At 34.7% G+C, this 25,747-nt stretch overlaps 1 protein-coding gene across 2 annotated transcripts in view; it reads right to left on the bottom strand.

Moving 5' to 3' along the window:
* The window catches only part of WDR72 (WD repeat domain 72), a gene marked incomplete at both ends in the record, with an annotated part of 200,538 nt that overhangs the window by 70,137 nt on the left and 104,654 nt on the right, over positions 1 to 25,747 (bottom strand). For both annotated transcript variants that reach the window (XM_082618356.1, XM_082618355.1), the window contains 4 exons: positions 4,422 to 4,617; positions 9,770 to 9,849; positions 13,885 to 13,976; positions 16,655 to 17,472. In XM_082618356.1, the coding sequence (XP_082474482.1) occupies positions 4,422 to 4,617; positions 9,770 to 9,849; positions 13,885 to 13,976; positions 16,655 to 17,472 (1,186 nt within the window). The remainder of the gene's footprint in view (positions 1 to 4,421; positions 4,618 to 9,769; positions 9,850 to 13,884; positions 13,977 to 16,654; positions 17,473 to 25,747) is intronic.

Below are 25,747 nucleotides of genomic sequence, written 5' to 3' on the forward strand. Positions count from 1 at the left end.
TCATGTACAAACAGTTCAAGAAACCTGGTGATTTTCCTTATTAAAAGGGCTGAGATGGCAATGATTGAACACTCTGCATTTTCTTTGTTAATAGAAAGTATGATTTATGAGAAGGGAATAAAAATCTAAGAAAACCACTCGATAAATTGTTCAATTTTCAGACCAAGCTGATTTAGAGCAAATTTCCTTCATGCTGCCAGTATGGGAAATGTAGCTTATTGGATAAGAACGCAGTGTTTAAGAGAATATCTGGGCTCATTTCCTTGTTTTTAGTAATTTTGTGACTGTAGACAAGGCACATACCTCCTGTAAGTCCAGTTTATTCATTTAAAAAATGGAATAATAATAGGAAGCATGTCTCAAAGTACAAGATGTGCAACACCAGTGGCTTTCAAGATAGCTAGTATGGTGATGAACTTTTTTTGAAATATTATTTATTTTTATGTGTATGAGAAAGATACATAATTAGTATGTCAACCTAAACATATACAGAGACTTATGTCAGGGAAAGCCTAGGTAGCACCATGGGAATCTCTCTTTCTCAGAGAGTAGTTCTTTTCAGCTGTAGTTTGTGACTTCAATTCCATGAACATGGACATTTTTTTAAAAAACTGTAAAATTGTTTACACAGACAACTCAAATATTGGAAACAGAGCCTTAGGGTTCATGTAGATCATGTGAAAATAAAAGGAAAAAGTGAGCTAGCATTCCTAAATTACTTAGCCTAGTGTTAGAGCATATTAAGAATGTAATAACTTGTTGTTAATATTATTTTTTCCTTATGACTATTATTGTCATATTACCATAATGCTAATAAACCAAACAATCTACCCTGGCATAAAAGAAGTTTATGAGTATCTGTACAAAAAACAATCATCTATTACTTTCCCAATGATTTACAAATAAGATGCATCAAGAAATCAAGGAACCAAGAAAGAATAAAAGAAATTAGAAAAAAAATATGGGGGAATGGGGAGCTCACAGAGGAAAAATGAACAAGGACCTGATAAAATCAAACAACATAAACCATTTATCATAAGAATATTTGATAAAATGATGTATGTTGCAGTGATACTGGGGTTAAGTAAATCTCCCAATAACATTTGAAGAATAATCATATCTGGTGAATAGCACATACACCATCTTCTTAACCCTTAAATCAGGACATTTGAAATAAAACAGCTTTTTACTTATTTATTTTTAAAAATTCCATGAAGTAATGCAGTACATACCACTAATAAAGGTCTAAAACTTTTCTAATAATCTTACTTAGTTCCTCTGAATAGTTTAAAAAATAGTTTTTTCCAAAAGGGGAAAAAATGGCAATGTTAATATCCAATATAATATTTCTTGGAAATTTTCCTCTTCAATGCTTATCTACTTCCTATTTAATTGCAATTGTAGTTAATATATTCCTACAGGGAATATTTCCCAGCAAAATATATGCTCATTATTTTGTGAATATGTTATATTTATTTTAAATAAAGTATTCTAAATTTCATCCACCAACATATAAAGTAGCTTTAATATTTTTGTGTTCCAATTCTTATCACAAGCTAACCCTAAATTTTCTTTTAACATTGGCAAAGGACCACTCAGTAATGATCAAAAGATAGATAATATTTATTAAGATCCAGATTTTTTAGTCATAGTAAGACTCAGTTCCATAGAGTTAATAATTCTTATATCCGAGAACTAACTGGGGACAGAACAGGGCCCAATCTGGTGAAACTTCAAATAATGGGTAAGTCATGTGATAGCAAAACTCATAAAAAGTTTCACCTTGATAGCCTACCATGAATTTCTCACCCAGAAATGAGGACTATGGGCCAATGGTTAAGTTAGACACTAAAGTTTATGCAGCTCATGCAGCTCAATATCAAATAAAAAAACAACCCAATCCAAAAATGGGCAGAAGACCTAAACAGACATTTCTCCAAAGAAGATATACAGGTTGCCAACAAACACATGAAATAATGCTCAACAGCATTATTCATTAGAGAAATGCAAATCAAAACTACAATGAGGGCCTCCCTGGTGGCGCAGTGGTTGAGAGTCCGCCTGCCGATGCAGGGGATACGGGTTCGTGCCCCGGTCTGGGAGGATCCCATATGCCGCGGAGCGGCTGGGCCCGTGGGCCATGGCCGCTGGGCCTGCGCGTCCGGAGCCTGTGCTCCGCAACGGGAGAGGCCACAACAGTGAGAGGCCCGCGTACGGAAAAAAAAAAAAAAAAAAAAAAAAAACTACAATGAGATATCATCTCACACTGGTCAGAATGGCCATCATCAAAAAATCTAGAAACAATAAATGCTGGAGAGGGTGTGGAGAAAAGGGAACACTCTTGCACTGTTGGTGGGAATGTAAATTGATACAGCCACTATGGAGAACAGTATGGAGGTTCCTTAAAAAACTAAAAATAGAACTACCATACGACCCAGCAATCCCACTACTAGGCATATACCCTGAGAAAACCAGAATTCAAAAAGAGTCATGTACCAAAATGTTCATTGCAGCTCTATTTACAATAGCCAGGACATGGAAGCAACCTAAGTGTCCATCAACAGATGAATGGATAAAGAAGATGTGGCACATATATACAATGGAATATTACTCAGCCATACAAAGAAACGAAGTTGAGTTATTTGTAGTGAGGTGGATGGACCTAGAGTCTGTCATACAGAGTGAAGTAAGTCAGAAAGAGAAAAACAAATACTGTATGCTAACACATATATATGGAATCTAAAAAAAAATAAAGGTCATGAAGAACCTAGGGGCAAGATGGGAATAAAGATGCAGACCTACTAGAGAATGGACTTGAGGATACAGGGAGGGGGAAGGGTAAGCTGGGACAAAGTGAGAGAGTGGCATGGACATATATACACTACCAAACGTAAAATAGATAGCTAGTGGGAAGCAGCCACATAGCACAGGGAGATCAGCTCGGTGCTTTGTGACCACCTAGAGGGGTGATATAGGGAGGGTGGGAGGGAGGTAGACGCAAGAGGGAAGAGATATGGGGACATATGTATATGTATAACTGATTCACTTTGTTATAAAGCAGAAACTAACACAGCATTGTAAAGCAATTATACTCCAATAAAGATGTTAAAAATAAATAAATAAATAAAGTTTATGGATAAGGCACAGAAATACCACCTAATGAGAGTTAACACATGATGAACACACTGTTGTCTTTGGAGAATTGGAAGAAACCTACTAAATGACACTACAGATGCCTCTTCAAATGAATCAAGAACACAAATATAGTCATTGAAAATTAATTTAAAAAGGAATTTTTCTACTTCTTGCTTGAAAGGTGTAATACAACTACAGTTTTGTGATATGATCAAAAAGAAGTGTCTTAAAGTGGGTGAATTTGCCAGATAATTAAAGCTGATTTCTTGACAACAAGTAAACAAATGACTTGAAATTGCCATTGAGTTTTAACAAATTACTTATTGAATTTACCAGCTTTGCTGACTGTGTTGGCATTAGGAAATATTCTATCTATTTTGATCTTTGGCCTTTACTGAAAAAGCCTTTTCCTGCTGCATATACTCTCTCACTGCATAATACTCTCTAGTCAGTAATCTTATAAAAATAATAAGAAATAAATATAATGCATTTTAAAGAATGACACCTGTTTTAAGAGTTAACATTTTAAATATAGCAACATTTCTCTGAGTCCCAAATAAAAATCTCTTTCAACCTGAAGCATGTAAATTTGTAACGTGTTTTCCTGACAAATATATATATTTAATCATATTATAAATCATTTTTTCATCAAAACCTTACTAATGAAGTTGAAAATCAAATTTTTGCTTAATTTTTTTTAACCATTTTTTAAAATCATTTTTAAGTCATAACTAACAGGCTGAAAAATCAGATGACATTTTACAGCAGAAATTTAGATTCACTTGCTAGTCAAAACCATAAACACTATGATTATAAAGTTACAATGATAAAATTTGTTATAGAAAGAATCAAGTGGTCCAACTGTAAAACAGTGCAATTTTAGTTTGTAGTACATTTCTTACTCCCAGAAAAGAAAAAAAAAAATGGCACATGGCTATTACCATGGTATCAAATGAAAACAAATTTAGGACCCATTATTATCAGGGTATCCTTATAATGTATGTCCCATTAAGCTATTACTGTTAGTTCTGTTTTCATTTTTACTGACTTAACTTTAAAACATTTAAATAAATAATATAAATTTTGTTCTGTAAAGAATTTATTAATTATAATAGAATTTAGAATTAGAAACTTGACAATTATGAGGAAATTGATAGCAGAAAAGGTCATAAACAAGGCACTTGGCTTGGTTTTTGCAGAAATGATATATTGAACTCATTCTCAAAATGTTCTGAGTAGTAGAAAAAGTTCTGATGAAAAAGCATACCAATAAATTTTGCACTTACTTTGCAGAGGCAAAGTGTTTGTAACACACTGTAACTCTGGCTCCTTGGCCCATTCAGTCTTTGGCAGGATCTGCGTCATCTCATAGTCACCATTCTCTGCCACCGACACTGGTTCACTGTTGACTGGTGTCTTTCTTAAGTTTTTCATGTGCTGTTGAACTTCCGCCAAAAGAACAGCTTGTATTGCTTCAGTTACCTGTAAAGTTTTTTCCTTTTTTTTAATGAATTATTTTTAGTGTTATCACAAATGCTTGGAGTCTTATATAAAACCCAAAGTCTAGAATTTTGATTTGAATAAGTCTCACATAAATTGGAATGCTCCATTCCACTAAAATTACCATCTGAAACAATTGAAATGCAGTTACTGAAAATTGGCACCCAAATCATCATACTGTTCTTTTAAAAAAACCGTAAGAGAATGTAAAAGGAAAGTTTAAAGGGAGTTCTCAGTTCTTTCTCAAAATATTTTCATTTATACCAGAAGATAAAGAAAATTTTAGTATATCACATTGTTCTGAAAGACAGGTTTAGTTCCTCAATGTCTAGCTCTAAAACACGATTTAGCTAAAAACCCTTGATTTAAACTAGGTTTAATACAGAAAGTTAAAGACAAGACTTTAATAGTAAATCTCACTAAACTGTGTGTATGCGTATATGGTTTTACATGGCTTAAAATACTGCAAAGCCTACCTTCTGATTATTGTACCTACCCAGTCAAGGACCTGTGGTTGAGGGAAGGGGAAGGGAAATATTTAGCACAGGGCATCTAATCCAATATGTTCATTTTTAAAATGAAGAACCTGGGATGTGACATCCCAAGTTCCACACAGACATGGTGGACAGGCCTTCTAATCCCTGATTCTATGTCCTTAGTAGTATATGTCCTCCCAAGGTTCTATACCCTTACATCTCAGTAAAAAGCCAGTGACAGTACCTTAGTCCCTTCCTGGTAAAGGATGAGGTAAGGTCCAGGAGTTAGGTAGAGTTCAAGGAAAGCCAAGACCTGAACTGGTGAGAGAAAAGGAAGGGCACTGCTGATCTAGATGAACTTGGGACACCTTTCCAATATCCTCCCCTGGCTGATAGTTCAACCTTTAACATAGCCACGTCCCAATGCCTACTCTTTTCCCTTCAAAAGCCTGTCCTCTGTCAAGATGACTCATGTTCCATAATTGCCATCGTCCCCTCTGCCTTATTCCCAGTCTACCCATAGGATGCCTAGAGCTAGGGCTTTGGGACAACACCACTGAAACTGGTAATCGAGAGATGCTAATGCCCAAAACAGAGTAGGTATTCATTTAAATATTTATTTAGTCCCTTTTATGTGAGACCTTTAGGTTCCAGGGACACTTGAGAGTTTTTGCTGCTGGCAGATGCTAGGTGAACTACAGGAGTAGAAGGAACTGGGTTCTAAACTCTATTCTAGAGTTTTAAATATAGGGAGCTTCCTGAAAGTATCAGAGGAGCTGCCTGATCACTGGTCATCCCCCTATTCTTGTCCAGTCAGATGCTTGGTTGGGTCGTGAAAAAAGGCTAATGAAATGATTTTACTATTGCATACCAAGTCTATTAATATTGTAGTACTGCCTGTCACAATACAGGTACATAATGCTTGCATCATGTGAGGACATACTCAACACTGTTGAGTGTTGAATATATATTAACTATTAGCTATGATATCTATTAACATATACTATTCTATATCACAATAAGTGAATTATGCTTATCATGTAGATATTATGATGGGACAACCTGTATTAATTATTCATGGACAATTTTACAACACTGAATTTATGTCATTTTAATTTTGCCACACATTTATTTGATAGCACTGCTTCCAAGACATGAATGGTGTGGTATACAGAGCTCTCAATCTGACATGAGAAAGTCCAAGTTCCTGATCTGACTATGACAGTTACTACAAATGTAACTTTTGACAAGTCACATACTTCTCTGAGATTTCATGTCCATACTTATAAAACAGTCTGTGATGCTGAGAGAGGCTAGGATGAGAGCTTTCAATCACAGAAAGCTGTATGGAACTTGCTTCTGTTCATACCTATAAAAATCAGGAAGGTATTAGAGGATATCCTCAGAACTGTAGTACATCCAGACTATGGTCTATCCCTCAGAATGGGCAGTTTGGCCATATGCTCCCATGGGATTATGGATGCTCTCTCACAACTATGATTTAGAAAGTCCTCTATCCACTAGATATAATATTCTATAACAACTTGGATCAATATTCTTTCTTAAAAAAATACAGGGATTTATGCAGCTTCAATTAACATTTCTAGTTATTAGATTTGTATATCATGACCATATTTTTTTTACCTGTTAAAATTTGAAACTTTTTGACATATTTGTCACTACAAATGCATATTGCAGGAATAATCAATATGAGTATCATTAAAAAGCAAGATGAAGCAGAAACAGCAGAATGAAACATATTAACCACAATAAACAGGATACTCAGAGCCACAAAACTTAAAAGTGAATACAGAATGGCACATACCCCATTGGAGACAAACTCAAAATATATGCTTTGTGCTCAGTGTGAAGTCAATACACAGAGAAATGGTACAACTTATATAAGCATATAATAATGTTACAGTATCTGGTATACAGTGAGCACTAAAACCAGGCTAATGGAATTGAAATAGGTATTGTATACTTTAAAAATATACACTATGGAAAGTAAAATTTAATGATAGTTTCTGACTGTCAGTACTTAAGTGTCTCTAGCATATAAACAGAGTAGATAAATTTTGTAGATAGGTAGTAGGCATAGAATTTTTCCCAACAAAATATAAAATGTGTAGACATTATTTTATATAACTTTGTGATGTTAATGCTGAGCTAAAATTGAAAGCACTATGGCTATAAAGCTGTCTTCCAAATGCATATACAGTTTTCCTGAAAAGACAGATATGCAAAGCACTACACACTTATGAAGGAATGTGCAGATTTAAAATAAGGTTTAAAAATCCATTGGTTGGGAAAAGAGAGCCACATCTGGGCCATATACTTTTTACTAGAAGTATTACTATGCCATAGCAAGCTAAAAATGTTAATGGTTTTCTACCAACACCTTGAAACAGCAAAGTATTGTAAAATAGTACAGAGTATTATAAAGACTCTTAAGGGCCCCCGTGGCCTGCTTGTGGTTTCAGTGTCCAGATTTTCTGGTATAAAAGCATTTTCCCAACACTCAGGCTCACACGAGCCTTTCATGTTTTGCATCATCTCCTGGAATAGCAATACTTCTCTCAGGAGGCCTGGATGTCATGATTTCACCCATTGGTGTCAGATTATAAAATCCAAAGAATGTTAGTGCTGCTTCAGAAACATGCAAGTTAGCAACCCCAACACCTGCTGTTGCTTCTCCAGCATTTATTTCTATGTTGTGTATATTTCATGTGTGAGAAACAAAAAACAATCTCCAGACAAACTCATTCATCTGCAAAATTAACTCATCCTTACCCATTCCCTTAAAGGTACACCCCCTTCAATTTCTGAAGTAGGATTATGCTCTTTTTTTACAAAATCATTCCATTACCACCTAGTGTTCCTAAAATACATTAAAAAGCAGATTCAAGTTAACATAATTTGACTAACTGCTTAAATGAACAGCTTTATAAGGAATTTAAGGATTGGTTAATGAAGCATTTATATGGATACTTGCAAGAGCCTCTGTTTTTCCTGAGGGCCCCAGGAATTCTCATTCTCACCTTACATATGAGTAAAATAAATAACCAACAAGTTAAACCTATCTTCCAGAGTCACTCATCAGGTTAGTGGCAGAAATGAGAGGAGAATTTTGAAGCTTAAACTTCATACAGAGTGAGTAATAAAAGCTCTAGTAATATTTGTCCTGCTGCCAGCATTTTACACAAGGTCATAGAATCATAGAACCTTAAGTTCCATTAGTCCAAACATATCCAAACCACATTAAAATTTAAGATCAACAAACAATTACAAAAGATCTTTAATTAGAGAAACTCAGGATAACTGTTTTATTGAATTCTTTTTTCCTTAAGAATTGTTTTCCCTGTTGAGAAATTCTTTGGCTACTGGGGAAAAAAAATCCCACCTTTAATAGAGACTCTTTTAGGGTGACTGTAAATATGCTGGTAAAGTCAACATATACTAATATTTATTTGATTATCACAGATGCGTTTTGCATAGCTATTCAGTCATTCATTAAATATATATTGACTGGCTACTGTCACTGGTGAAAGGGGTGAGTGAGACAGGCAAAGTCCCTGCCCTCAGCAAGCTTCTGTTACAGTGAGAAGACAGAAGATAAGCAAGCAAAAACAGAAAATGGTATAATCTCCACTAAAAGCAAACACAACAAAGAAAATAAAACTGGATAATGTGATGGTAACTGGAGCATGGGGCAGCAAGGTATGGTGACAATATTAGATGGAGTGATCAGGAGAAACTTCTCTGAGGAGTTGGCTTCTGAGCAAAGACCCAAATGATGAATGGATAAAATGAGAATTCCAGCCTGAGAGAATAGTAAGGTCCTGAGGTGGAAATGAGCTTTGTATATTCTGGAAATTACAAGCAGATCAACGTGGCTAGTGAGAATGGGGGAGAATGATGAAGAAAGAGGTTAGGCAAGGGGCAAATCATGTAGGCCATGGCTTTAATAACCATCCCATCTGTGTTTATTTGGTTTTATGGTGTCAGCCCCCATAATTTGTTCTGAGTTGACTTTCTTTGTTTTCCTGTAACCAAAAATAACTATTTGTAATTGGAGTTATTGCTATTCTTGTCTTGCAAACTTGACATTTATTAAGCCCATGAAGAATAAAGTTCCAATAAATGTTCATCTAATCAATGCACAGATATTATAGTACAATGTTCAAAGCTATCCACAAAAAATCCTTAAAAGAAGAAGAAAGACTTAAATTGGACATTGAGGAAACCAGCTCTCTATATCAACTCACAGATGAAAAGGATAGAAAAATGATTTCTAATTATACCTACCAAATTCTCAAGCCTAGGGACTTTTATATCCAATTATGAAATCAAATAATAGACATTTCTGCCACCAACTGAAACCTCAGTGGGCAATAAGTTACCTGTAACAACATAAACATCCCTTCTTCAGCCCCCTCTATTCATGCCCCTTAACTTGGTGCATCCTTGCATGTTATTTTCCACTTTTCCCTCATTATTAGTCTCTGCGTTAGTCCTATTAAATGAAATACCCTGGAAGAAAATGTGTGAGGACAAGAGTACCTACTCACCTATACTCTCAGGTAAAGGGGAGTATGAATGAACCACAGCAGCAAGGAACTCTTCCAATAACTTCAAGAACATGAACCATATCATACCTGGACAGACTGGTCTTTCCAACAGGAAATTAGCTTCAAAAGTGAAATGTCAGCTTCAGGTAGATGGGATTCACTCTTACCTAGAAATATATAGAACACATTTATATCTTCAGAGTATTACACATGGATGCAGCCCAATGATCTTCAACCCTGGCTGCACATTAGAATCACCTAGGGAGCCTTTTTTTTTTTTCCCACAAACACCTATGCCCAGGTTCAATCTTCCAGTGATTCTGGTTTAATAGGTCCCTGGGTGAGGGTGGGGCAGGCATCTGGTGAGGGTGGGGCAGGCATTAATACTTTTTAAAAGATTCTCAGATGATTTTCATATATAGCCAGAGTCAAGAAACATTAATTAACATACATATATATATTTCTAACAATTATACTAATACACATTCACATCAAATAAAATTCATCTTTATACCTTAAACCCATTTCAGTACCTTTTTGCCAACAAAATACAATGACCAACATTCCCCCCAAAACAGATCACTGAATTTTACGCCTTCCTCATACAAATAATTCCTGAAATTCTACCTTGCCATGAATCAGTATCTATCACACAGAAAATCCTATAAAAGACTTCCTTTGATTCTTCCTCCTGAGCTATACTACTCTGATCAATAGGTATAGCATTTATGTTTAATTTGACTCATTTTGTTATGTATTGTTTCTTTTTAAGTTTGCCCTTTTAAATGTCCTTTCTATCTATTTGCCCTAATGTTCAGTGTGAAATTTTAAGAGTGAGCTATGGCTTGGTTTATTTAAATTGATCCATAGAGTGTCCGACAGTTCCCTACACAGAAAAGCACTTAATAAGTGCCCTTTCATTAATTGAAAATGAACATATTATTATCCAAATGAAAAAATCAATGAATTAAGGCTTTCTGATAGCTAAAGTATATTATCTAGGTGCCAGATCCAGGAGCGAGATAAGGAAGAGTGATTCAGGCTTGCACTGGAGGGAAAATTGCTATAATTGTCTATTTAAATTAATGTATTAATGTATGTTTGAAATCCTGGATCAACTATTTAAATTAGTATTAGTCCAAGATGCTTTTCATTGAATTACCATTTTATATATTAATAGATATGTGTATGTGTATATATATATCTCACATTAGTGGTGAAGGGAAATGTAATAGAAGGTATTGATATAATGTAAACTGAGAATATGAAAGAAATATATAAGAAACTTCTGCTCATTAATATCATCATTTTATCCTGATGGAACCTATGATGTGAATTTGAAATGCCCAAGAACAGTATGTAAAAGATGTGATATGATACAACACTATGAGTTTGAAGTCGTATTTTCCATTTCTTCATGAGCACAGCAGGTAACAGAGCATTTTCTTTTGATCGCTTTCTTTTCTCCCTCTCTCACTTTGTTGACCTTGTGATTCCACCATCAAAGCTAAGTATCGGCCTCAATCGTAACTACTTACTGGCATCATGGGGTACTTCACAGCACACTTTAATGTGATGTTAAAATTTTAATATGAGATGGAAGTGAGAGCCAACTTTTCTTGGCAATAACAGTGAGTTAAAGAATTAATTACAACGTCAGGGGGAAAGATATAAAGAAAACATCCCAGGCTTCCTCAGGCTTGGACTTTATAGAATTAATAGCATGAAGTGAATCCCTCTTTTCCCTTCACCTCCCATCTGGCGACTATAAAACATAAAACTATGTTTCCTTAGTACCTAATTGAATTTTAAATGCTATAAATGCCACCTCTCAACAACAGGGAGATTGTTCAGTAATAACACTAGTTGCTCAGACTGCTTTGGTTGGGACAGTCATAGGAAAAGTTGGGGCCTCCTTGGCTCTGGTTAGCAAATCCCTAAGTCTCTGCAGAAACTACTTATACTGCATCTTAAATCCTAGTCTCTTTCCCAGTGTTATAAAAAAATGAAAATTAGAGCAAATAACCCTAAAAAGGGCTACTATCTAAGGAGAAGGCTGGCAATCCAGACTGGATAATATAGAGGAATCATGACTTGTAATCATAAATATGAGAAGTGGCCTGACATAGTGGAAAGAACAGGGGTATGGAATTAGACGGAGTTGGACTGGAATCCTAGCCCTTCAGCTTGTCGGCTGGTTGACTATGAGTGAATCATCTAACTTCTCTGAGTCCCAATTTTCTCAAGGGTAAAACAGAGATAGATCCTCCTACTGTGCACTGCTGTTTATATATTATTTGAGGTAATATATGTAAAGTCATTGGCATAATTCTTTGGACATACTAGGGGCTTAATAATTGGAAGCTATTAATAAACTCTCACTTTAAAATATCCCAAATGAATATTCTTTTCAGTAGCCCTGAGAGGGCCACTGTGCAGTGTTGTTCAGGTCATCCCAATGTATTGATCATATACTGCACAACTTTGGGAGCAAAATGCACATCAATTCTGGAATCTTATTCCCATTTTACAAATGCAGTAAATTCGGCTTTTAAAGGAGTAAAAGATACACCCAAAGTTAAGTAGTAAGTGGCAGAACTTGATCTTGAACCTTAGTGGTTTATCTCCAAAACCATTGTTCTAGTTTCTATTCATCCATTAATCCAAAAGTACTTGCTTACTTCCTTGCAGGCATTGTTCTAGGAACTGGGGACACAGCAGTGAATAAAACTGTCATAAAAAACAATAACCTAGGGAGGGTGGGAGGGAGGGAGACGCAAGAGGGAAGAGATATGGGAACACATGTATATGTATAACTGATTCACTTTGTTATAAAGCAGAAACTAACACACCATTGTAAAGCAATTATACTCCAATAAAGATGTAAAAAAAAAAAAAACCCCAACAACCTCCCTGGAGCTTACATTTGAGTAGCAGGAAGTAGGTGGCAAATGAAAAAATGCTATACAGCATGTCAGATAGTGAAAAGGATTATGATAAAACAGGGAAAGGGGTAGGGTATGCGGGGGAGAAGGGAGGGCACCTTCACTGATAAGATGGTATTGGAGGAGGAATTGAAGGATGGAGGATGGAGGTGGGGAGCAGCAGGTTGACTTATGTGGAATCTGGAGAAAGGGCATTCTAGACAGAGGGAACAGTCAGTGCAAACACCCTAAACCCTGCCTGTCATGTGTGGGTAAGAGTTAAAAAGCCCAGCAAAGCTGGAAGGAGTGAAGCAGGGGATGAGTACAAAGAGATGAGGTCAGATGGGGGTGTGTGTCTGATGATGTAAGTAGGGCAGCCAGGTTATACAGGGCCTTGTGAGCTATCCTAAGGACTGTAGCTTTTATTCAGAGTGAAACATAAGCCACTGAAAGGTTTTAAGCAGTAGCATGAGGTTCTGACTTAGTTTCAAATAGATGACTCTGGACGTTTGGTTGGGAATAGAGTGTAGGAGCCAAGAATAGGAGCAGAGGGTAGTTAGGAGGCTTCTGTATCCAGGCAAGAGGGGATGAAGGCTCACACCAGGGGGCTGGCCATGTAGGTGGAGAGAAGCAGTCAGAATCTGGGATATATTCTGGAGGTAGAACCAACATGATTACTAAAACATTGGTTGTGGGGTACAAGAAAAAAGGGGAAAGTCAATATGACATTAAAGTTCTTGGCCTAAATAACTGGAAAGATTGGATTGCCATTTAATGAGATGTCAAAAATTTGGAGAAGCAGGTTTTAGAGATGAATTAGCCATTTGGCATCAAAAGAAAATCTAAACACCAAGACTGTTACTCAGAAGAATTCAAGGACCATTATATAATCTTCTGAAATAACTGTAAAACTCTCTAATATAATAATTACTTATTTGGTAATAAAGATATTGATACAGTAAATTCCCCATAAATCACATATGACCTTAATTTAATATTCAAATGTTTCCTTTGCTGAAAAGTTTCAGACTTTTAAGTATTTCAAAGATCATTTGATAAAATCTATCATATTATGTCTTATAAGATATTTACTTTAATAACAAAATTTCATGTGTATTTCAAATATAGACAGAATACAAAACTATAACCATGTAAAATACAGACTGAATCAATAAACATGCACACTTCTTATTCTAAACTGTAGGGTGCTATCCAGTTATAGCACTTTTATTTCATAGAAGAAAAAAAATTATTAGACTATATCTGTAACTCCTTTACCATTTTGTAAATAACCGTAGAAGCTTGAAATATTTAAAATATCATTCCCAGGACTTTTCATCTTCTTATGCACAGACTCCATTGTGAAAGAACTGTTGAAATAAGATTCAAAGGGTATTATTAAAGATGTATAAAAAACATTTTGAGAAATAAATTGACGATATGACTGCATGACCACTTTAACAAATTTGGGAATTGAACACATTATTTTTAGCAATATCTTTGACATTATTCTCTTCAGTGAATCTTTTTTCCCCACTTTAACTTACCTAAAACCCTAACCCCAAATGAATTGTGAATCTTAGTTTACCAGAATTATCTTGTGATCCACTTTTACTGGAGGGGCCTTGCGACTTTAGGTCATGTGATTTGTGGCTAATGTAATAAATTTTTGAATCCTAATATGTTCATAGCTGCCAAAGAATTATCCCCAGGTACCATCAGGGCTTGATGAAGACAGGCTTTACCCTAGTCCAGTGATTCGATGAGAGGACATTCAGATACTATCCAGGGATATTCTCATAGGCAGATAGTTCTTTCCTTAAAATTCAGTTTCGTCACACACTCAGTTGTTAAGCATACAAAGATTTCTCCACCTTTACAACCACAGTGAAATGTTAGCAAAATGGCCAAATTTATTGGAAGGATTTGGAGTCACAAATCCAATACACATTATTTTGATTTCCCTAAATATAACATGCAGTTTCCATTAGCAGATCAAATGTGAAATGGCTTATTTAGGGAAGCAGTCTCTAATCCTGACACCTCCATTCAATAATTTGTTTTAATGAAGAATTTTGTAAAGATTAACTAATGTGTGGCAATGATTTTAAGGCCATTTAATGGAAAGCATGCTGAAAGCCCTTAATCTCCCCTAACGGGCACCAGATATATCCTTCACATCCTGTATTCAGTATCTGGAACAAACTCAGAATGAAAAACTCTGGCGACAATAACTGAGTCCCTCATCTGCTCTGTGGGATCATGATTAGGCTAACAAATATAAGTTGTTTTTAAGAATTTGAAAAAATCTTGATGATCACCTATTCTATTCATCTCATTTTGTAAATGAGGAAAGCAAGGCCCAGAGGGGCTAAGTGACTAGTCCAAAGCCACATGACTAGTTTAACAACAAAACCAGGGTTCATTCTCAGGTTTTCAGGCTTGGCTGACTATAATTTTTTTAAAATCATACTTTAGGTGTTATTTAATTTTCTTAGTAATAGAAAGAAAAGTGCCTAACTGAAATTAAAATACATATATATTATATATATAAATTATAAATATGAAGTAATATATAAGTGTGTATATATATATATATTTTAATGAACAGAAGAAAAGAAAATAGAGGAAAATTAAGTATATGAATCATGGAAATTCACCAGTCTCTGTTTTCTCATTATTAGGGCCACCAAACAGAAAATGGAAAACCCTATAGCATAGAAGCATTGTAATGATAGGGAGCTTAACACTGAATCTACATAATCCATACGGATTTGCTAACAGACTGTAGGTTCACTGAAGGCAGGAACTCTATTATCTAGTACCTGACACAGATATTTGTTGAACTGAGCTCTTACCAAAGAATAGAAATGTCAAGGACTATTTACCACCATGTACTGAGCAGTTCAAATGGCACATCTTCTATAAAGGCTTTCTGATGGTTTTATCTCACACTAATTATTCTCTTTACTCTGACCACCTGTAATACTTACCTATACTACAAATACTTCTCCTTGTTCCTTCAGTGTTTTCTACTTATTTCATGTGCATTATCTTCATCATTTCAATTAGTTCCTACCCAAATGAGAAATTTATTTATATTTCCTCTATGAGCTAGTGCTAAAGACATATTCAGTAAGCACTTGATGAATTGAATCCAATCTTCTAACATCAGACTACGAAAAGTATATTGAATTTTAGCAGTGGGAGAAGGTAAACACAGAGTCAAGGTTAGCAATCAGACTCTGGAGTTAGACTGATGCCCAGCCTTGAATCAGCTTGTAAGGCTCTGAATTAATATTGGGGTTGATACTTTCTCTCCATAAGCCTCAATATCCTCATCTATACAATAAGCAAAATAATCGTACCTAAACCCCAGCCTTGCTGTGCACATGAAGTGAAATCATGTACGTAAAGGGCTTACATGGTGACTAGTAGATATTAAACACTCAAAAAACAATGCCTATTATTACTAAACTGTACTTTCTATAAGTGAATTAATGATAACCTCTTCTATTTTAACATGCTGAAGTATGAATTAAACAGTGGGATTTGAGGTACGAAATTTTCAAATTTTTCCTTTCCTAATGATATATGAAGTTTATCATCATAGGCAATTATTTAAATGTTTTTTGTTCATACTTAATTCACAACAAGTATAATGGATTTCAAGGTGTGTGTGAATCTATCTACCTATCTATCTATCTATTGAATCATTCAGCATCCAGTACTGTGAATTTCCTGGCACATATTATAAGAGCAATGGATATTTTTTGGACGAATAAATTTTAAAACATATAGATTTATTGCCCAAAGTAGTATCCAATCTCAAAGAATTAAAAGGAAGATTTTCTTAAAATTGTTTTGCGCTAAAGGAGATGTTGCATATTTACTCTTCATCTAAAGGAAGGAAGGAAGGTAGGAAGGAAGGAAGGAAGGAAGGAAAGGAGGGGGGGAGGAGGGAGGCTAGTGAGCTAAATATAACAAATAATGATAATTTTTTTAATATCGTAAATAAGAATAGTTAAAATCTCTAAGCATGTCTTACCTGTCAATTCCACATGCCAGTTCTAAAGGCATGTTAACTAACTTATTAACTAAAAATAGTTTGCTCAATAAGTAAACTATAGTGTTTGGCTCTTGCAAAGAATCAGAATTATTTTCCGGTCTTCTTGGCATCCCAGCCTGATTTGGAAGAATGGAAATGTATTTATTTGACAAGTCCAAAACTTTTCTGGAAAATAAATTTACTTTTGAGTAGTCTTTTTTCATTTCAGCATTGCATAAATCCCAACCTGGCAGCATCAATGAGAAGTGATCTTCATTTGAAGCAAGTCCTAAAGAAATGGGACCCTGAAGCTTTAAAATATTGAGATGTTTAATGCAAAGATTGTCTAATTCTTTATCCACTCCCCATGGCAAAAGGCAAGATAGGAGCAATTTAGCTGTGTCTATTGTGAGGTTGGCATTGACTTTTCTAGATTGCTTAGGGTGCATCTTTTTGGAGCTCTTTATTTTCTTCTGCCTTTTAATGCCATCATTTTCTTCTGATAACTTCATGGTATTTTCTCCTTGGGCTGGGCTTTCACTAACAGGCTTGGCTTGTGCCTCCACTGAGAGAGGACCACAGGCAGTTTTATTCCTTTTCAGTGTCAGTGTTTTCTTCTCTACTGTGCTTTTGGCTCTTCTCAGGATCTCATTGCCATAGAATGAATTGGAAGTGTCAACGTCACAGATTGGAGTTGGCAGCAAAAGTTCAACAAGGTTTTCCAGATCAAATAGAAGGATATGAAAACCAATGTTACTCCATTTTGTCTTCACAGGCAAGACATTAAAAGGTCCTGAGAAAGACTTGGCATCAGCGACCTAAGGGAGATTTTAAAAATTTATGTGTCAAAGTTCTTAGTTTTAAGTGATTTTATTAAAGGTTCCATGATATTAAAATGGCATAAAAAGAAATTAAGTAGCAGTACAACCCAAGGCATTTTAATTTTTTACCTTAGCTATAAAAATTCCCCTCTAAATTCAACATTCTATATTCTAATTTTTTTGAAAAACTTTTACTTTCTAAAACTTTCATTTTTTCCTCTAAAAAATATGAATTAGGCCTATAGAGTAAGATGGCATCAGATTAACTTCTTTCCAGATACACTTGCATATCTTCTTATCAATATAGCCATGAAAACATACAATAGGGGAAAAGTGGGTATGAAAATTGAGAACAGTTAGAACACCTGCAATAATTTAAGAAGTCTTTTAACAAAAATGGTCTCTCCATATTTGTTTAAAATTTTTAATAATTGGAAGTAATCTAAATGTGAACCAGTATCAAATTGCTTTTTTTTATTTTAAAGGCTCGCCTTGTGGACTTGCATTTGTTCTTTCTGTGTCTAAGATGACTTTGCCCTAGATACTGGCATGGTGGGCTCCCACAATTCAGTTATGTTCCTGCTCATTTAGGGTGCCTTACTTGAGTACCATATACTCTCATGGCAACCTATTACTCTCTATCCTCTTCCTTGCTTTTTTTTCTTCATAGTACTAATTATTACCTTATATTATATGAAATATTTATTTGTTTACTATATATTTTCCCCAGTATCATTCAAACTCCACCCCTGGTGTTTTGTGCATCGCTTTGTTCCCAATGCCTATAAAATAATGCTACTATACAGTATTATTATTACTATACAGTATTATAAATATTTGTTGAATGAACAATTAGTATATATATATACAATGGAATATCATCCAAATATCTTTAAATGATGGTGTACAACTATATTTTGGGGGGCAATTGTGTTCTATTAGGCAGGAAAAAATCCTTTTTGTAAAACTATGTGTGTGGGACTTCCCTGGTGGCACAGTGGTTAAGAATCCACCTGCCAATGCAGGGGACATGGGATCGGGCCCTGGTCCGGGAAGATCCCCCATGCTGCGGGGCAACTAAGCCCGTGCACCACAACTACTGAGGCTGCGCTCTAGAGCCTGTGAGCCACAACTACTGATCCCACGTGCCACGACTGCTGAAGCCCGTGCGCCTAGAGCCCGTGTTCCGCAATAAGAGAAGCCACCGAAATGAGAAGCCTGCGCACTGCAACAAAGAGTAGACCCTGCTCGCCGCAACTAGAGAAAGCCCGCACACAGCAATGAAGACCCAACGCAGCCAAAAAATAAATTAAAAAAAAAAAACTATGTACGTATGGATATGTAGATATTTTTAAAGGTTGATATGATACATACATATGTACATATATAAATATATGTATATAATATATAACATATAATATATTATGTATTATATATGTTCACTATAATAGTAATATAAATATATATGTGCATTTAGCCACAAGGGACAGATACCAGAATATTGACAATAGTTAATTGGGAAGAGGGGATTAAAATGATGTTATTTATACTTTAGGGGGGTTTGTTTTGTTTTTTTGAAATTTTTCAGTAATGATATATTTTAAAATATTAAAAAAAATTTAAAGCCATTAAAAAATTTTAAAGTAAAAAAGCAAAATGGGGGCAACCTTAAAAAGCACACTTTTTTTCACCAATAAGATAAGGGATTGCAAGGCAGAAATAGAGACACAGATGTAGAGAACAAATGTATGGACACCTAGGGGGGCAAGTGGTGGGGGGGATGAATTGAGAGACTGGGATTGACATGTATACACTGATGTGTATAAAATAGATAACTAATAAAGACCTGCTGTATAAAAAAATTTTTTTAAAGATAAGGGATAGTACAATTATTTTATTTTTTAAAAACATCTTTATTGGAGTATAATTGCTTTACAATGGTGTGTTAGTTTCTGCTTTATAACAAAGTGAATCAGCTATACTTGCAAATCAAAAAAAGTACTATATAGATCGAAAAATGGGCAAATAGCATCAATAGCAATTTGCAAATAATAACATTCAAAGTAAAATATAAAACATGTTTACCACCAGTGGTCCTCAAAAAGTGAAATTAAGATAAAAATACCATTCACTACCTATTAATTTCACAAAGGGAGTTTCTTACATTATTTTATTTTGTAATGTTTAATACACACAAATAATATATAAACCATACATTTAGTCTTTTTAGGATCATCATGTTGTATACTAAGAAACATGGACAAAACTATAGAGCATCATTATTCATAATTGACCCAAACTAGAAACAACCTACATGTCCATCAACAGTGCAATGGATAGAGACACTGTGATGTATTCATACCATGGAAAAATATACAATGAAAATGAAAGAGCTATAGACATTTAACAACATGTATAAAATGTATGAATCCACCCATGTAATGTTGACCAAAGATGCCAGACACAAAATAATTGACTGTTAAATAAAAAACAAAAACAAACAAACAAAAAAAAAAACAGGAGCAAAGAAACCAGTAGGGTTTAAGGAAGCATTCATAGATAATAAATCTATAAGGATAGTGATTACATTTGGAGGGCAGGGAGGACATAATTTCTGGGGTGCTGAATATTTTATTACTTTATGTAGTGATCATGCAGGTGTGTGCTTTGTGGCAATTTTTTGAGCTGTACACTTTTGTCCTGTGTTCTCTTTATTTTTTCTATATGTGTTATACATTTCATTCTAAACAAATAATGTCACTTAAATGTTAAATATCAACAATGTGTCCCCATCTTGGTTAAAAAAATAGAACCTGCTCTGGGCTTCCCTGGTGGCGCAGTGGTTGAGAGTCCGCCTGCCGATGCAGGGGACACGGGTTCGTGCCCCGGTCCGGAAAGATCCCGCATGCCGCGGAGCGGCTGGGCCCGTGAGCCATAGCCGCTGAGCCTGTGCGTCCGGAGCCTGTGCTCCGCAACAGGAGAAGCCACAACAGTGAGAGGCCCACGTACCGCAAAAAAAAAAAAAAAAAAAAAAAAAAAAGAACCTGCTCTGATTCGATACCCCTGCCTACTGTCAGAGGTTAAATACTATCTTGAATTCCATGTTCATGATTTCTTTGCTTTCATTTAATGTCCTAATCTTAAATATCTAGTCCTAATTAATCTATTTGATTCTGCATGTTCTCAATTTTCATAAAAATATGATTATGCTGTTTATAATTTTCCATGATTTGCTTTATGCTTTATGCTGAATTTTGTGATTGTGAGATTCATATTTGTTGGCAATTACAGCTGTAGTTCTTTCATTTTTACCACTATAAAGTATTATACTATATGATAACTACAGTTTATTCATTTAAATGGATTTTTAAATTATCTTCAAGATTTAGTATTACAAAAAGAAAAAAAGGCACAGTGTGAATATTCTTCTGGTGAAGACTTTCTTCTGGGGCACATCTGCAAAACTTTCTAGAGTGACATGGATAATTCATAGGATACGCACAACTTCAACTCTGTTAGATTTTCCCAAATAATTGTATGAATTTATAAGTCTCAGTAGCACTGTATAAAGAGTTTCCATGCTCCACGTCCTTATTAATACGGGATCTCATTTTTGTCAATATGGGGATATAAGATGGTATCCCTTGTAGTTTTAATTTTCATTTTTTAAATTATTACCATTATCATTGCAATATTTCATTATCTTTTCACATTTGTTCTATAAAGTGTCTACCTATGGCTTCTATAAACTTTCTTTTGTCTTTTCCTTATTGATTTTTAGAGTTATACATTCATTCTAGAAGTAATCTTTTGTTGGTTATGTGGTCCAAATACTTCTATTTGTGGCCTGTCGTTTCTTTATTTTTAAAAGTGTTTTATGATGAACACTGAATTCCTATTTTAATGCTATCAAACTTATGAAATATTTACTTTAAAAATTATAGGTATCCAGAGGACATAAAATTATTTACCTATTTTTTTTCCAAAATTTAAAGTTCCACACAACTTTTTAATTCTTTCATACTTTTCTCTTTCATATTTGTGTTTGGTTCACAACTGGGAATAATTTTCATGTTTTTTAAAATTTTGACATTCAATTATTCCAACGTTATTTGTGAATTTGTCCTTTTCTCACTGATCTCTGTTCCCTGGGACATTAATCAATTTATCTATGACTGCACAATACTTCATTGTATAACAGCTTCATGAAAAGACTTTAAGAGGTGGTTGGGTAGTTTCTCCTATCCTGTTGTTTTACTCTTTTATATAAATTTGAGGATGTTTATCAAATTCCAGATTATATCTCCCACTTATTTAGACAGTGCTTAATTTCTTTTGATAGTTTTATAATTGTTCAAAATGCTGTTTATATTATTTGCCTATAATTTTTAAAATTTCTGTAACACCTATAACTATGGGTCCTTTTTCATTTCTGATATTATTTTTGTTGCTTTTGTTTCTTTCTTGCCAGAAGTTTGTCAGTTTTTATTTTCTTTTCAAAGAATCAACTTTGACTTTGTTCATCCTCTCAACGGAATCATGTTTTTCTTAGGAGATGGTTTCGCTGAGTATACTGTTTTAACTTATTCTCTCATAACAATTTTAAGGCATTATTCTGCAGTCTTCTGGTTTCATTTGATGTGGTTGACATGTCACACAGAGAGCTGATAGTCTGTCACTCCATCTGGCCTTTCTCTCTGCTGCTTTTTAGATCTTGTCTTTAATATTCTGCGTAAAATCACAGAATCACTGTGATTCTTCTAGGTGTGTATGTTTTCCCCCAATCTTTCTTACATTGTATCTGAGTATTCCTATCCTTCGTTAATTTTGTGAAGTTCTCAGACTTGTCTTTTTGAATATCTTCTCTATCTATCCTATTATCCCCTTATGGAACTATGATTAGCTATTTGTCACTCTATCCCCTTTCATGTTTTTCATCTCTTTGTCTCTCTGTGTCACATGCTGGGCAATCACTTCAGAATTTCTTCTAATTTGCCAGTTTTCTTCCCCCCGTCTCTATTGTGTCATTTAACTTACCATGGATTTTCTAATTTCAACCTTTACATTTTTCATTTCTAGAAGTTTTATTTGACAAATTGGTCATTTTTTAGTCAGTTATTTCTTACTTACATTTTTCAAGCCTTCTGTTATTTTTTTAAGCATACTTATTTTGCATTCTGTATCTATAGTTCCAATTTTTGAAATCCTTGTGAATATGACTCTTTTTTATTTTGCTGATACTTTCCTGTTTCCTTATATGTTTTGTAAGTGTGTGTGTGTATGTGTGAAACATTATCGGTGAGAATCCTTTGAGACGTGGGTTAAAGATGCATTCTTCAAGAGAGCTTTTGTGTTTTTGACTGCCAGGTACTCAGGGGTACCACCAGCAGGTCCCTATTTAAATAAAAATTTTACCTTAAGAGTTTTTCATTCCTTGCAAGTAATGTGAATCCTAACCCTCAACCCATGTGAAGTTAGGTTATGGTTATCAATTTTCAGGCAAACCTACTTTCCCCCATCCATCTTGGGCTAAAACCAACAGAAAAATCTTTATTATCTCCATTTGTGGAATATATCCCTCACCTTGGTTCACTTTTTCACTGCATATACAGCTCTTAGAGAATAATGGATTTGCGCAGTTGTCTCCAACCTAACTTCCCATCAATACACTGGGCCTGGACATTCCCTCTAATTACCTCTAATTACCTGTGTCGCAGTTAAAACCAAAGCTGAGAGAACCCAGAGATTAGCAAATGGTCTTTCAGCTTTCTCTCTCTTGTCTGGATTTGTGTTCTCATTTTGTTTTTTACCTCTAAGAGTTGCCTTAAATTTCATTTAAACTAACATATGTATTATTTTTAAGGAAGAATTTAAAAATACTTTACTCACTATTTTTAGAGAATTAATCAGTGCTGTTGTTCAGACTATTAGCCTACAAAGAGACAGAAATTGGGTTTGTAAAGAACACTAAAAATTAAAATACTCAGTTTTGATAATGGAGCAAGAAAATAGGCACTCTCACACACTGCGTGATGGGTGTAAGCTGGTATTTCTTTCATGAAAGGCAATTAGCAAAATGTATCAATAACCTTAAACTATTATATACCCTTGGATGCAGAAATTCTTTTAAAAATAATTTATCCTGGGGTAAAATTACAAAGATGCACAAAATTATATGAAAAAAGAATGTTCATTGTAGAATTTTCTATATATATAAGCTGAAAGTAAATGTTCCATAATAGAGATTTGGCTAAAATATTATGGTATATGCACACATTAAAATATTAAGTCGATATTAAAAAGAGTCCTTTATAAAATACATAATGTCACAGCAAGAACTTCACATATATTGTCAATAGAAAATATCTAGATTTGAAAAGTACAGTTTGATTTTTTACAAAATTGCAGAGATTTCTTATGACTCCTTCTGATTATATCTATTTTTAAAGCTCCTACAAAAATTTATATTTTACCATACTAAACAAAAGCTGTTTTAAAAAAGTAATACAAATTGACAGAGAAAATATTAATAATAGATATGGCTATCTAAATGTTTTTAACAGGTACCTCTAAAAAAAAAGTGCATTAATCAGATTAAACTTAAAAGTGTAAGAAAAACAATTACAGCATAAATGATCAAAGGCTAATATTTTAGATATTTAAAGAACTCACAAAAATTAATTAGCCACATACTCAGGAGAAAAAATGAGAAAAGGAGATTAAAAAATATCACAGAAGGGAATAGTTTTTAAACCATTTGTCCCAATAAAAAGGAAACAAGTATAAAATTTTATATGCTATACCAGTTTTGATCCCTTAAATTAGCTAAAATTTTCACAAATTTGTAACAAACAAAAAGTAGACTATCCCAAACTGTTGAGTGCTCATTTCAAGGTGAACTCTGATAAGATCTAGATGTCCTTAACGTTTTTCAAAAATATTGTGATAATATGTATCAAGAGTCTTAAAAATATTGAGTGTCATCTTCCCTAATTGAGATGCTACTTCATGTTCTTGAAGGTTACCATTCCCAGTCCATCCTTTGGGTTTGTGCCTGGTTTTCTTTCATTCAGCTGTCATTCAAGAGGTCCTTGCTGAGTATCTACTAAGTAGAATATGGTGTGAGAAGCTATCTACCCAATACAGAACAAGACCCAGCATCTGCATGGATGCAGCTCACATTCTTTACACTCAGAGGGGAGAGACAGATATGCCAAGCAATAACCACATAGCTTAGATGAGGGCAGTATAAGGAAAAATATAAGAAAGTAGAAAGATCTGAAGAAGGCATCTCAGCCTGAAAGATACAAGTAGGAGTCTAAGCAGAAGTGACACCAAACTGAGATCTGAAAGATAAAGGAGAAATGAACTGAAGAAAAGTGAGAGGCCAAGTATTCCAGGCAAAGGGAAGAGAATGGGAAGCCCCCTAGAGTGATGGCTGGAAGAGGAGTGAGAAGGTATGTAGGGATCATGCACTGTGACAATCTTAGTTTGTCTACGGAGTAGAATACGGGAATGTATTACAGAATGAGACAGACAGGACAGGAGCCAGATTACACTGAAGCCCTGCAAACTGTTGAGTTTCAAATTTACTCAAAGAGCAGTTATGACCCTTGAAGGGTATTAAGCAAGGAAGTCACCTATTCACAAACTATAGCCATGGTTTCTTCTGAAATAGGGGTTAATGAAGCAGGCTGAAGACAGGTTTTCGCCCTCCCGTGCACTTCCACTTCCCTAAGCAATAATATTCTCTGGACACAACAGCTAGACCTCCTCAATTACTGGGCCACTCAAAAATCACAGCAATGATTCTAGCAATATACACATTCCCTGGTCTGGTCTCATCTTATTTTGAGATCCACACCACCACAGTAGGCCCATTGTACTGCCGTAAACAAAAATCCTAAATTTCTGTCCCTAAATGTGATCACCTTAAGCCTCAGGAGCAACTGGATGTTTTACAATATTTTCAAATCATAAATGTTATTCCAAACTTATTTAACATACAACAAAGTTGGCTTCCATTTGGAAATAAGCCCATTGGACAATATGTGTAAACCATTGTTATATTTGAATGTACTAAAATGATTAAATGTTATAATGCTAGCCAGTCATCATTGTTGGAGCATTTTAAAATCTTTTAAGAAATAGTGTATTTTTAAAGTCATGTCACCAAAGGATTTGAAAAACAATATTTACCATTGTTTTAGACATAAGTAACATAGAAAGAAGATAAATACCTATAATAGTAATTCCTGGGTTTTAACATATC

The sequence above is a fragment of the Mesoplodon mirus genome (assembly GCF_964341445.2).
Source record: "Mesoplodon mirus genome assembly, chromosome: 4".
Classification (NCBI taxonomy): domain Eukaryota; kingdom Metazoa; phylum Chordata; class Mammalia; order Artiodactyla; family Ziphiidae; genus Mesoplodon; species Mesoplodon mirus.